At 51.1% G+C, this 12,975-nt stretch overlaps 1 protein-coding gene across 2 annotated transcripts in view; it reads right to left on the reverse strand.

Annotated features, from left to right (window-relative positions):
• Nucleotides 1-12,975, reverse strand: part of MTMR1 (myotubularin related protein 1) — a 43,775-nt gene that overhangs the window by 14,488 nt on the left and 16,312 nt on the right. For both annotated transcript variants that reach the window (XM_037511824.1, XM_037511823.2), the window contains 8 exons: nucleotides 11,431-11,525; nucleotides 11,185-11,292; nucleotides 7,623-7,724; nucleotides 6,920-7,003; nucleotides 5,970-6,119; nucleotides 4,905-5,093; nucleotides 2,292-2,477; nucleotides 1,705-1,911 (listed from right to left, as the gene is read on the reverse strand). In XM_037511824.1, the coding sequence (XP_037367721.1) occupies nucleotides 1,705-1,911; nucleotides 2,292-2,477; nucleotides 4,905-5,093; nucleotides 5,970-6,119; nucleotides 6,920-7,003; nucleotides 7,623-7,724; nucleotides 11,185-11,292; nucleotides 11,431-11,525 (1,121 nt within the window). The remainder of the gene's footprint in view (nucleotides 1-1,704; nucleotides 1,912-2,291; nucleotides 2,478-4,904; nucleotides 5,094-5,969; nucleotides 6,120-6,919; nucleotides 7,004-7,622; nucleotides 7,725-11,184; nucleotides 11,293-11,430; nucleotides 11,526-12,975) is intronic.

Below are 12,975 nucleotides of genomic sequence, written 5' to 3' on the forward strand. Positions count from 1 at the left end.
TAAACCAGGTGAGTCTTGCACGACTGTGGGAAACACAGTGGTGCCAGTATAAAGCTTGTGACCATATGGCCTTGGGAAGCACCGGTGTTAGCAAGTGGGCATGGGAGCAGGGCACTGTAGGTGTGCTGGCACACTGGCTGCCACCATCCTAGATCTCCACGTGGCCTTATCCCCCGCACCTCTGGTAAAAGGCCCTGCCAGCTTTCCCTCCCCAAAACGCAGTTTGGGGAGGAGACAGGGAGCGAACGGGTTCTGAGTGTTCAGAGCTGATAGGGGGCAAACACGCGGAAGATGCCACTCTCTGCTCCCCAGGGCCCAGCCCTGCTGGGGGCAGACTCAACAAAGGGGCTCACAATGAGGTTTGAAACAGAAACAGCATGGGGCAGGGCAGGTGCCAGCCGGGAACCTGGTATGGAAACCCAGGCCCCCACACACCTGACTTCAGAGGAGGGACACCAAGGCAGAGAGGCGGCACCTGTCCACTGGAGTCCTCTGCTCACCGTCCTGCCTCCCATGCTGGGGCCAAGCACACATCGGGCTATTTCGATTCCGTACACAATTCAGATCAAACCCCAACCATTCAATGGTCCGACTCACCTGAAAGTGGCTGCCACTTAGGGGAAGACAGAATGGGGAAAACAGTAACCCAGAATGCCCCACCCGATGACCCAGTGATCCCACTCCTGGGTTTATGCCCGTTTGTGAAATCAGGCTGTTACAGGTGGAACTGTGTCCACCAAACTTCAACCATTGACCTTGACCCTCGGTATGGCAGGATGTGACTGCCTGGACAGAGGGCCTTTGAAAGAAGCAATTATGTTAAAATGAGGCCATTGGGGTGGGTCTCGGTGAAGAAGAAATTGGGACATCATGAGAAGAGGAAATGGGACAGACACCACATGCCACGTGAGAAGGGGAGAAGGTGGCTGTCATCAAGCCAAGGAGAGAGGCCTCAGGAGAAACCAACCTGCCACAGTCTTGATCTTGGATGTCCAGGCTCTAGAACTGTGAGACAAATTTCTGGGTAAGCCCCGTCTGTGCAGCCTGCATGGCCAAGCCTGCACACTGGTGTTCACAGCAGCGCTAGTCACAACATTCGCAGAGCGGAAAAGATCCATTCACCTCCTGATGGACACGCCACTAACAAAATACACACACTGGAAGACTATCGGCCACGAGACGCTGACACATGCTGCTCCGTGAGGCGCCTGGACAACTTCGTGCCGACTGAGAGAAGCCAGTCCCAGAAAGACAAACACACGCCTCCACTTACCTGAGGCACCCAGAGCAGGCAGATTCAGAGCTGAAAAGCAGATTAGTGGTTGCCAGGGAGGGAAGAACAGGGGGTGACTGCCATGGTATGGGGTTTCCTTTCAGACTGATGAAAATGTCCTGGCGCTGGACAGAGGGGGTGGAGGCTGCACGTCATTGTGAATGCACTCAATGCCACTGAACTACACGCTTCAGATGGGTGACTGTTACAGGAATTTTGCAGTGTTTTTTAAAAGGCACCCTTACACAAAAAAATACAGAGGGGAATGGCCCACCAGGAATGCGCGGTGCCGTGGCCCATGGCATTAGTATGGCGTAGAGAGCTTATGCAGAGCAGAAAGCCCAGGCACGCGTGTGTCCGTGTCGTGTGTGACAGGCACGTGCAGATGGTAGAGCAAAACAGTCAAGTACGCACCCGCTGCTCCCACTTACCAGAGCGAACCTATGTCCAAAGCTGATCCACTCCTTTTCTATGAGCACCTCGAAGCCTTGAATGGTGCGGTAGTAGCTGTCCAGCATGAGCATGGCCAGGGACGTCAGCTGGGCTGTGCGGTCCCAGCCGTCGCTGCAGTGCACCACCACCGAGCTCTTCCTGGACTCTATCTTGTCAGCTATCCTCACCGCACCAGCGAGAAGCATCTAAAAGGCATGTGAGGCCAGGCCACATCTCACTTCTACTCCAGCACAAAAGCCTTGGGGGAGGGGGCTGGAAGTTCTGGTCAATTAGCCAAACGAGTATGTGATTGACTCTCTAGGACACGTGAGCAGCGCAGGGGGAAGCTTTCATTCAAAAAACGATGGCAGGAAACAGGGCCCTTTGCGAATGCCCCGGAAAACAGTGTTACAACCTGCCTCCGGCCACCGCTGTCCCTTTTTATTGTCACAAAAGCCGCCCCCCAACCTGGAGCCCAGTCCCGAGGCCACCTACTGAGTCCACAGAGACGTGCTGAGAGACACATGACGGACAGCTCTGGGCGCACAGAGGTCTCACCCGAAGGCCCATGCGGGCTGCCCCTTACCCTTATGTATTCCAGCCAGTGCGTGGCGTCCACGTTGGACAGCCACCGGGCCTCGTCGATGGACGGGTACACGATCTCCTTCAGTTTGCGCAGAGACTCCCGCATCACATGAATGTTGTGGATCTCCAAGAAGACCAGCTCCGCGTTTGGGTACGCACTCTCACTTTCATATCCTCCACCCTTCGCCTGCCGAAGACACAAGATCGGCGTGGCCTCGTCTGAGTTAACTCTTCGCTCCAGTGTCACCCGAGACCATGAAAGCAGCAAGCCACATGGCTGTTTACAAGCCTCCTGCACCCTTGGCTGCCTCTCCTGTGGCCACTGGAACACAGCACCCAGGCCGAGGGGCTCCTACCGACGGGAATGTCTTCTCAGGGTTCTGGAGGCTGGAAGTCAGGGCATTTGCAGGGTTGTGCTTCCTCAGAATGCCCTTGGGGAGGAGCCTTGTTTCTGGGCCACTGGTCACTGAGCACCAGGGAACTACTGAGTCAGGACCTCTCTGGCCAAAAGCCCGGGGTCCCATGGCCACCTTGGGGACAGCCCCGCGGAGCTAGCTCCTGGACAGTGGTGTGACCACCATCCCCTCCTGGGCTTTTTGAAATTGAGGTGATATTCACATATCAGTGAAACCAAAGCCCATACTTTCCTTTACTCTTCTACCATTTACTCAGTGGTTATGAATGCTCTGAGCTAAATACTGGGGCAGCGGTGAGGAACGAGGGGAGACCTGGTCCTCAAGGCACTCATAGTCTGGTGGGGCCGGTGGGTAAAGAGAGGGGCACATGCAGTGGGGAGCACACAGTGGGGGGCACACTGGCAGGCCTGGAGCCATGGGGGCGGCAGGGACCTGGACACTCAGTCTTTATAAAGGGGCCGAAGTGGCCCCTGAGGAGACTGGGGGGAAGCTCTCAAGCTGGAGCAGGGGTGGCCTTTTGTTCTCTTGGAACCCCACAGCCCAGGGAGTGGGCAGGAGAGCTGGGCCAGGCAGAGGTGCCTAAGGGTAAGGAGCCAAGGTGTTGGCAGGACACGGGCTGGGACGGCCCAAGAAAGAGAGGCGGGGCAGCAGGCCCCGGGCAGGGCATGGACAAGCTGGGGAGCAAGCCTGGGAGCTGGCGGAGGCCGAGGCGCACAGCAGCGCCGAGGGAGGGGTCAGAGGGAGGCCACTGCAGGGCGGCCCAGAGCCAGTGTGCTTGGAAGCCTGGCAACCTGGGGGTCAGTGCAGGAGCTGAGAATCTGATCAAGTGTATGTAGCAGAGGATGACAGCAAAAGCCCAGAATTCTGTACATTTGCTCACCAGCTTAGCCTTTGAGTCATGCCACGGAACTATGAGACACTTCACTGCCAGTGAAACACTTTCTAAACACCAACTGTGGACAGTGGAGCGCCCTACCCTGCCCTCATGGCATAGTTTCGTTCCTAAAAAAGCAACCTGGGCAGCCCCTGAGGACACTGCTGACTCAGGTGGCAACTGCCCACATAGCCAGCGAGGGCCCAGGGACAGGGCATACATAATCCTGGCTCTGCCACCCAAGTAGCCATAGGGGCCTCGCCCACTCTCTGCCCCTCAGCTTTCTCACCCATAAAAATATCAGAGGGTACATGGGGATTAACTGCTCCCTAACTAAGTGGCTGGAATGAAAGCTAATCCACACAAAGCTTGATGCCTGCCCCCCACCCCCACCCCAGCCAAAGATACTCGGCACTGTTGTTACCTCACCAGCCACCCGCCAGGTACAAAGTCAGGAGAAGGACGGGAGGACACAGGATCTGCTGAGTGCTCAGGGGCAGGAAGCAGGGCCTGGGGGTGCAGCTGGACCATCTGCCTACCAAGCACTTCAGCACAGAGCAAGCGCGAGCTCAGAGTTGGTATCAACCAGTAGAACAAGCTTTAGAGTGACTGGTTGCCTAGAAACTGATGCAGCTGAGACCAATGCCAATCAGAACATGGGGTTCTGGAAGAAAGTAAGAGTGCCTTCTCTGTGCTAGGACACAGAACACAGGAGAAGGGGGAGTGGGTGGTGAGGGTTTCTACTCTACCCAGGCAGGAATGCGGAGGGTAGGGGGGTGGGGGAGGGGGTTGGAGTTGCTTCAGAAAGTTCTGGAAGGCAAGAACTGGCTGACCAGATCTGTCTAGGAGGACAAAGCAGTGTTTCAGAGATAAGCCAGTGATGGGACACTGTCATCCACCTGCTCCCAAGGCCCCCCAAGAACAATGGGATAGAGGCGTGGTGCCAACCCCATCCCCTACCCTCATGGGAGAGACAGCTAAACACTCCTCAGGTGCAACCAGCTGACGGACAGACCCGGTTCCCCTCATTTCAGAAGAGCTATTTGCGGCTCGTCAGCTGTCTGCCCAGGTTGCTCCGTAATAATCTCTCTCTGGGTTTTTGCTTAATTTATCCAGTGCACAGATTGTGAGGAAGCCTCGAGAGGGATGAGACCCTAGCCCACGTGGGATGCTGCCTGGTGCACAGTCACACACCGGGGAGCGCTGGGCTCCCTCATAGGGTCCCAGCTTCGGGCAGGGAGGAACTGGACAGGGGATTCAACCTGCAGAAGATTCCAGGCCCTGAAGCCACTACGCCACTTCCACAACACAGTGGGGAACTTACCTTGTTGGTGTCAGCGACGCTGTTCTGGCGGGCATCAAAGACAGTGAGCTTGTGTGACTGCGCATTGGCGTCCATTATCATCTGCAAATATTTTTCATCTTCTTTGCAGCGTTTATCATTGGGGCCCACCAGTGGCTGGCTGCAGCGGGTAATGGTCGCCTGACTTTCTGGATGAATCCATGACAACACCTAGTGTTTGTAAGCAACACATATTAGTAGGGTTCTGAAAACGGTATGTGCACGAGCTAGTAAATGTCTCTTCACAAACACAGCTTCTTCTGCATGTTTTTCTCCAAGGCAAGAGGGCCAGGCCAATCAGCATCAGGCCAACCCTTCTACCTCCAAAATTTGATGAGTCTAAGAAATGCAGAAACTAAGTCAAACTATTATTAACATTAAGCCCCATTCCTATTGGACTGACTACTTTTATTTTGTCTCCTGGTTTAAAGACATCTTAGTATCTCGACAATGACACAGGCAGCAAGGACTGCATGTTCTGGGCTCAAAAGTGTGTGTGTCCTCTCCCTCCCCCCTGGTGATGCAGATGGAACCACGGGTGTGTGCATATGTCCACACTTGTCAAATTCTATGCATTAAACACATGAGGGGGTTTTGATATATCACTGAAACCTCAATAAAGCTGTTAAGCACAACCCCCGCCTTGCTGGCTATGTTTATTTTTGTAATGGGTCCCCCCTGTGCAGCTGTGGCATTCCACTCTGCATCTGAGACACAGGGTAGTTTCTCCAGGAGGATTTGGGGAACCCAGCAATGTTAACTGTTAAGGCAGAGGCAGTGACAGCAGGCCGCACCATCTCGTGGCCCCCAGTTCCTCTACTACAGTTCCCAGCTACCAGAAGCCCCCCAGTACTTAGCAAGGTGAGGCGGAGCAGACAGAATTCTCACATCATCAGGTAGTTCTTGAAAAGCAAAGCTATGTTCAGGTTGTCAGGCTTATTTTTCTACTCAGCCTTTTACTCACTAGGCTTTTCCCGTTTTGCTTCTTTCCATATTAGATCTAAAGCAGGGTTCATTCATGTCTAAATGACAGCACTTATTACTCACAGGGATTCTGCCTTTTGCTCGGAAGGCTGCCACTTTTGAAAGGTCATCATCTTTTACACTAGTTGGCACAACAATGATGGCAGGATAGGTGTCGCACAGCTCATAATTGCTGTTTACTCTAGATATTTTCCAGCTCTCATTTGGCAGGCCCTACAGGGGAGAAGAAACAAGGGGCAAAGCATGCCTTTACACGTTCAACAAGTACTAACCACGAACCACATCCAAGTCTTGGTTTCTACTAAACTCCACATATAGCACGTTATTCACTGCTACCTGTTTAAATATACACTCATCTAACATAAGCCATATTGACCTATTTTTAAAAACCTAATGAAGCACAAAGATTTTCAAACATGCTATAAAATGAAAACTACATACCAGCTCTCAAGTCCCACCTCTTGTGTGTTTTCTCTCAAGAATGAGCATAATGTTATTTTTGAAAACACTCATGAAGATTCTTTAGTGACACAAACTTCTTACAAGTGTCTAAAATAAGTATATAAATTACCATACCAAATATAAGGTGGGGACAAAGTTCAAATGTCATGAAAATATCATGTGGGTCTATCTTCAGACGACACACCAAGGAGTGCCGAGGTATAGGAGTTCCCGTCAGGCCGATGTGGCCGCAACATGCATTTGACCCCTAATTCAGACCACTCGTCTTAATCCTTACTCATCAACTCGTTACCGGAACAGCTTATAAAAACTATCTGGCTGGCTCACTTCTAAACCCTGTCTTCACATCCCACTTGACATCGGGACAAACAGTAGCAAGGGTCTGGTCTGGAGGAAAGAGGCATGCACAAGTGAAGAGCCTGCCAGCTGGGTGGATCATACCTACATACACCATCTTCTAAAAGGTTTCTTCTCCACTACATTTCTAACCTTTTACAAAAGAAAAAGATGTTCAACCTATTATTTTCAGTTTGATGAGCAACATACTTTACCTGTCTCTTATATTCAGATACTGGATCATAAACTTTCCATCCATTAATTGGAAATTTTTCTTTATAGTTGAATGCAAATAGTGTCTGGATATAAAGAAAAAAAAAAAAACACCACAAAATACACATCACCATTTCTTCTCTAAATCATGTACCCAACATTGAAGCTTGTCACCCAGTGGCAAGCTGAATATATTAAGACTCTCATTTTATTTTATTTATTTATTTATTTATTTTTTAGGTTTTTTTTTTTTTTTTATATAGAGGCATGTTTTCTTTCTTTCTTTCTTTCTTTGTTTTTTTTTTTTTGTTTGTTTATACATGCACTGGGTACAGTCAGAAGCGCGGGAGGGGGAGAGAATTCACCAGAGCCAGAGCGGGGAGCAGAGCAGGTAGAAGGACCGAAGTACACTGCTGAGGGGAGCAGCGGGCGGCAGGAGAGGTCTGCGCGCCATGTGGGACCCTCCTCCCGTGGCCGGGGAGCAGCCGGGGATCGAACCGGCGCCGCAGAGGCCGCGGGCAGCCTCGCAACCCAGCGCTCAACCGCTGCGCCACCGGGGAGGCCCAAGACTCTCATTTTAATCTGTAAATTTTGAAACAACAAACTGGCAGCTTTTCTTCATCATTACACAGAAGTTACAAAAAAGAATTAAACATGAAATTTTCCACAAACGCATGCAAAAGAGGCTTATTTCGGTGTATTTACCTGCCCAGTGGAAAGAGGAAATGCGTGTTTGCTGAGATTTTCAAATATCCCCAGTTTACTCTGTTCTTCCTGTTTATAAGCCAGTCTCAAGTTCCTCATATCCTGTCAAACAATCATCAAAGTCATTTATTCAACACGCATTGAGTGTGGACCAGTTATCACGATATAAACAGGTAAATATTTTTATTCATTTCTCATGTTACACTCTTGTCTTGCTCCAACTAACATATGGCAATGAACGAAATCACCTCAAACAAAACATCTGATCTTTATACTTTGTGTTGTCAGGATCCTAGATTTTCTCAAGCCACATTTCTTGATTTTAAAAAAAAAAAAATCCAAGCAAATGACTTTTTTCTCCAGCCTGGCCTTCTACCCTGAAATCACTCTTTGATTCCTCCATTTCCTTGTATTCTGTATCTAAACTGTCAGTTGTAATAATTCTAATTAAAAACTTCAAAAAGAAAACAAAAAAAATAAAATAAAATCAAGGAAACTGAAGCCAAGGGGACTTGTTGGGGAGAAAACTCATCAGATGGAACCAAGAATAAGGTTAGTGCATCAAAGACGTGCCGGCAGGTCGTGCGCACTCACTGGCTGCAGGCTGGCCACAGAATGAGCTGTGAGTGTGAAGCAACTATGGGACTCGAAGCCCACCGGAACACGACGTTTCTCCCTGTCCTCGGGGCAAGGGCTCTGTCACATGGAGACCACGGCCCGCAGTGACTTCGTGACAGCACTCAGAATGCTGCTTACCAAGATCACAAGTTCTTAACATGGCCCCACACACCCCTGCAAGTCAAGCGGGGAGGAGCCACCTAGTCAGGGGGCTCTGACGTGTGCTTCCTTCCCTGGCCTGGCTTGATCCATGCCCTCTGCCCCCAGACCTTTTTTAAACCTATGTTCCTGTGCTATTTGTTAGAAGAAATGTGAGAATAAATATGACCATGAACATTAAAGCAACAGCTTTAATCAGAAGTTATTGCCGTGATATTTATACAGCACAAGAACAGACAAGCTAAATGTCCATTGATCGGGGATGGCTAATTACAGTGCAGCACAGCTCAGGGGTACTAAGGAGCTGCTGCAAACAAGCAGCAGCTCTTCATGTAGAGAGCTCAAAGAACCCCAAGGCATACTATTAAGGGGAAACGAACGGGTCAGACAGCAGGTGTCGTATGCTTCTGCTCACATTTCCAGACTACACGTACAATCGCATGTGGAAGTCAGGAACAGCGGGGGCCCGCAGGGAGTGGAGCAGCATGGCTGGGTGTTAGGTGGAAGGAGCCTGACGCTCCCCCCCACACAACTTTTGTACCTTTTGAGTTGGGTATCAGCTATTTAAAAACCAAACCCCACACCTCACCAGGCTCTCAGGGATGAGCTGAGGGCTGGGAGCACAGCCCTAGTCGTTGTAGGCTGGAAAACAATTTAAAGCAGCTATTAACAAATGTTAATCCCCACGATAAAAATAGCTTAGTAAGTGCTCCTTCCCATCTTGCGAGACCGCAGGCGAGAAAGATGAGATGTGGCTACTCAAGAGAAGAATCCTAAAGCCAAGAACGCTGATGCTGGCAGCCAGGTTAAGAAGGGGAACCCCAAGGCCAAAGTGCCTAAGAAGGGGAAGCCCCACAGCCAAAACCCATCCTACCTAGAGGAACTGCCAGAGATCCCCAGTGCGCCATATGTTGCAGAGAGACCGTGTACGAGAGGAAATATTTAGCATTAAATCCAGGATTGTAAAGAAAAAGCAGGTTCTTGCTACTGACACAAAAGCAGTTGATGGTGACAAGAATGGCGGTGCCCGAGTGGTTCAGTGCCACAAAATGCTTAGGTATTGTCCTGCTGAGGACAGGCCTCGGAAGCCACTGGGCAAAGACCCTTCGGTAGCAGGTGAGAAAACTGCAAGCGAGCCCCACTCCTGGGCCCTTCCGATCACCCTCGCTGACACCAGTGGCAGGAGGGGGATTCTCCTAAAACAGCTCGCTGCTTGGGACTGGACCTCAGTCCCTCCATCAGGTTCCTTTGTGTAGAACACACCAGAAATGTGTCTTTGCCACCCCTACAAAACTGCTGGACATGGTGTGAAAATCCCTGAACAGCTCACTGGTGATGACTTCAAGCAGCAGCAGAAGTGTGAGGCCCGACCCCAGGAAGGTGAGCTCTTCCACGCAGAGAAAGAAAAACAGATGACAGAGTTGCACCAGGTTGACCAGAAAGCTGTGGGCTCACAAATTCTGCCAAGATCAAAGCTGGTCCTTGGCTCCAGGACACCCTGGCTGACTGCTCTTGCAGGTAGCACTGACCCTCCCAAGCTGCTGTTACGGAGAATCTCACTGAACAACTGATTTTTTTTCTTTTACTATCTTAACTAAGTCAGCCACAGGACAGCCACCTGAGCAGCATGACTTCCAGTGTGCCCAGCTCTGAGCCACACTGCTCACACGTGCATCATGCTGGTAGGCTGATTTGCACGTAGGATTGCTCTGGCGCAAACTGTTACAAGCGAAGGAAGGGCATGTGTAAAGATGCTGGCTGGGGACAGTGAGTGGGGCAAGTGTGAGCGACTCCAGAGACTGGGAGGGCAAGGAGGCGGGCAGGTGGCTGCTGGGTCCATGGGGGCAGGAAGGGAGGTTCCCTCCAGCCTACAGACCGTGCCAAAACTTTGACAGGGGAACTACATGCTCCCAAGCCGCAGAGCCAGGCAAGCTACCCTCCACAGAAAGCATACTCTGCAGCTGCTTCGCCTGCTCCACGAGCGCAGCCCAACCTGAGAAGGACACAAGCATTTCCAGGGGGGAGAACCGCCAAGCAGTGCTCATGGGGCCTAGCCGGCCAACAGATTCGTGACCTGGACTAGTAAAGGGTTCTATGAGAAAAGTGGGTTCAATTGCAGTATCAGGGCCACCTGGGGAGCTATCCTCAGGGATGTGACCACAGCAAACACATGGCAGGAATGCACACCCCAATTTTGGAAAGGACCCTGATGATTCTGCAGGTGGATCCCTTTCTCGGTACTTTGTCATTAAGCTGGATTCCACAGGGTAATGTCAGAGGGATGAAGAGAGGTCAGTTAAGGTGCTCCCCTCAAGGCTGGTCATCCCTTCTACTTAACTGGAAGACGGGCACACACCGAAAATAAGGGTGGCTCAGTTGGACATTCCAGAACCGACAAGAAGCTTCGCCGAGTTTTTAACCACAGAATTTACCAATACTGCTGCCCTTTCAAAGTCTATGACCATCCACTGTTCTAAAAAAAAGTAATCTTAAAATGACAAACTGGAAAAAATATTGATCTCTGCTTTGCGCTTGATTTCTCTGAAATGTTACAAATCCTACTGGTGCTTAGGCCAGAGCTCCATGTCTATCAGCACACCGCCGCGAGAGAGAAGCACTTTCCTTCAGGGGCATACGCAATGGCGGGTACTGCTTGACACACATCTGTCCTGAAAACATTTGAGTCGGCTGCGGTACCAGTTCCTCTGAGTTCGGAGACCAGAGGAAGGCATCAGAAAGACTCGGATCCCGCCACCCGCTCTGCTCCACTTGTGTCTGGACGTACCTTGCACACGATCTCTATGCCACAGGAATTGTCTCCGTGGCTCTGCGCCCCGATCTTCTCAACTCTGCTGATCACTCCAAGGGGAACGTTCAGGATGAAATGCGGATCCTAGGGTTGAAAATTCAGATACACACGCACCAGTGGCAGCCAACACAGCTTACAGACACTAAGTCTTCACTAGGTCAAAACACATTGGTTTACCCTCTGAAGTGGTCTTAGAAGCACAAAACGATCTTGAGCACTCACCCTCTCTACATTTTTGAAGTACATCTTGAAGTCTGACACCGTCAGCGTCCCGCTCGTGGCGCCCGTGAACGGGCAGATGTACATGACGTCCTTCACTGCAAGACAAACCCGGGTGCTACTGCCGTGCACACACACGCGGCATCGGCCCTAACCCCATCTCCAGATAGACATATCATGATTCGAGTTTTCTAGGAACTTTAAATGTGCTAGTACTTTAAAAATACAGACACAGATGGATCGTCTTCTAATAAAATCCCGTTTTTTAAAACAAAATTCTGATTTGCTACTTAATGAGGTTTTAAGTAAAGGGCCCCATAATAAGTTACAACTGTCATTTGTTCAGGTGGTTAACATTTTTCCTGAATGATAAATTAATCATCCTCAGAAACCCATTAATTAAACTGAAGCAACGAGACAGCTGTCAACAGGTGAACACATAAGCAAATGGTGCAGCCGCCCAAGGGCGGGGGCTGAGGGCCCACGCGACAGTGTAGGGACATCAACACCACACACGCCGAGAGGAAGCAGCTTGCCAAAAAAGAACATGTCCAGCAATTACCTTTCTAGAACACATCAACTAGTCTCTAGTGCTTGGGGTGGGGCAGGAGGCACAGGCGGACAGGGACTGTGAAGGGGCACGAGGAAACTTCTGGGAGGTGACAGATATGTTCACTACCCTGACCGGGACGATGCCGTTCCCGGTGGGTGATGCGTCTGTACTCTTCCCGTCGTATGCATGAAGTCTGTGCAGCCTGCCGCCGGGCGGGCGGCTACAGAGGCGTGGCATACTCAGCCCTGCAATGGCAACAGCTCATTCTGAAAGCAGCAGAGGAGGACTAGAAACCCCGGGGAAGGGCCAGAGAGGCCAGAGGGCCACCAGGAGTGAATGAAGTTCCAGATGCCAAAGTCAGAGCTCCACACCCAAGTGGGGCGAAGCGGGGAACACAGACCGGGACTGTCGGTGGGAGACGTGCTGGGAGGCCAGGAGGTGAGCCCAGCTACGCCAGCGTCCCCGACGCCGAGGCCTGTCCGCGGAGACCGAGCCACATCTGTGGGAGAGCCAGGAGGGACGGCGGCGACACTCGGCCTAGCCGGCCAAACCGGGCCACTGAGCCTGGCAACTGTGAAACGAAAAGGCTGCGGGAAGCTGCCCACCACCCCCAGGTGGTCTACCTGCTAGAACAAACACCTGGCCCAGGGAGGCTGCTGGCCGCCAGGCCATGACCCCCCAATGCAGGGTGAGAACACATGCCCTCTTCTTGCACTAACAAGCTTAAAATCCACTAAAATTCCTTTGTCAAATTCTCAGAACTGTCATTAAAATGTGGTGTGGATCACCACTGGGTACACTTCCTTTCTAGTGAAGGGTTCCAAGTGTCTTATCACTTTCAGTTTGTCGGGAAGTTGGGTCCTGCTGGTAACGCCACAGAATACTCATTTGGAGCGTAAAGTGATCCTCCATAGCTTCGAGCTTTTAGGATGACATTAGTAAGACTAAACAGACCAAGTCCATTTGCGCCCTGATTAAACTGGTCGGGCTGGTCT

This window comes from Talpa occidentalis, unplaced genomic scaffold (genome assembly GCF_014898055.3).
Source record: "Talpa occidentalis isolate TD23 unplaced genomic scaffold, MPIMG_talOcc4v2.1 talOcc4.15, whole genome shotgun sequence".
NCBI classification, from domain to species: domain Eukaryota; kingdom Metazoa; phylum Chordata; class Mammalia; order Eulipotyphla; family Talpidae; genus Talpa; species Talpa occidentalis.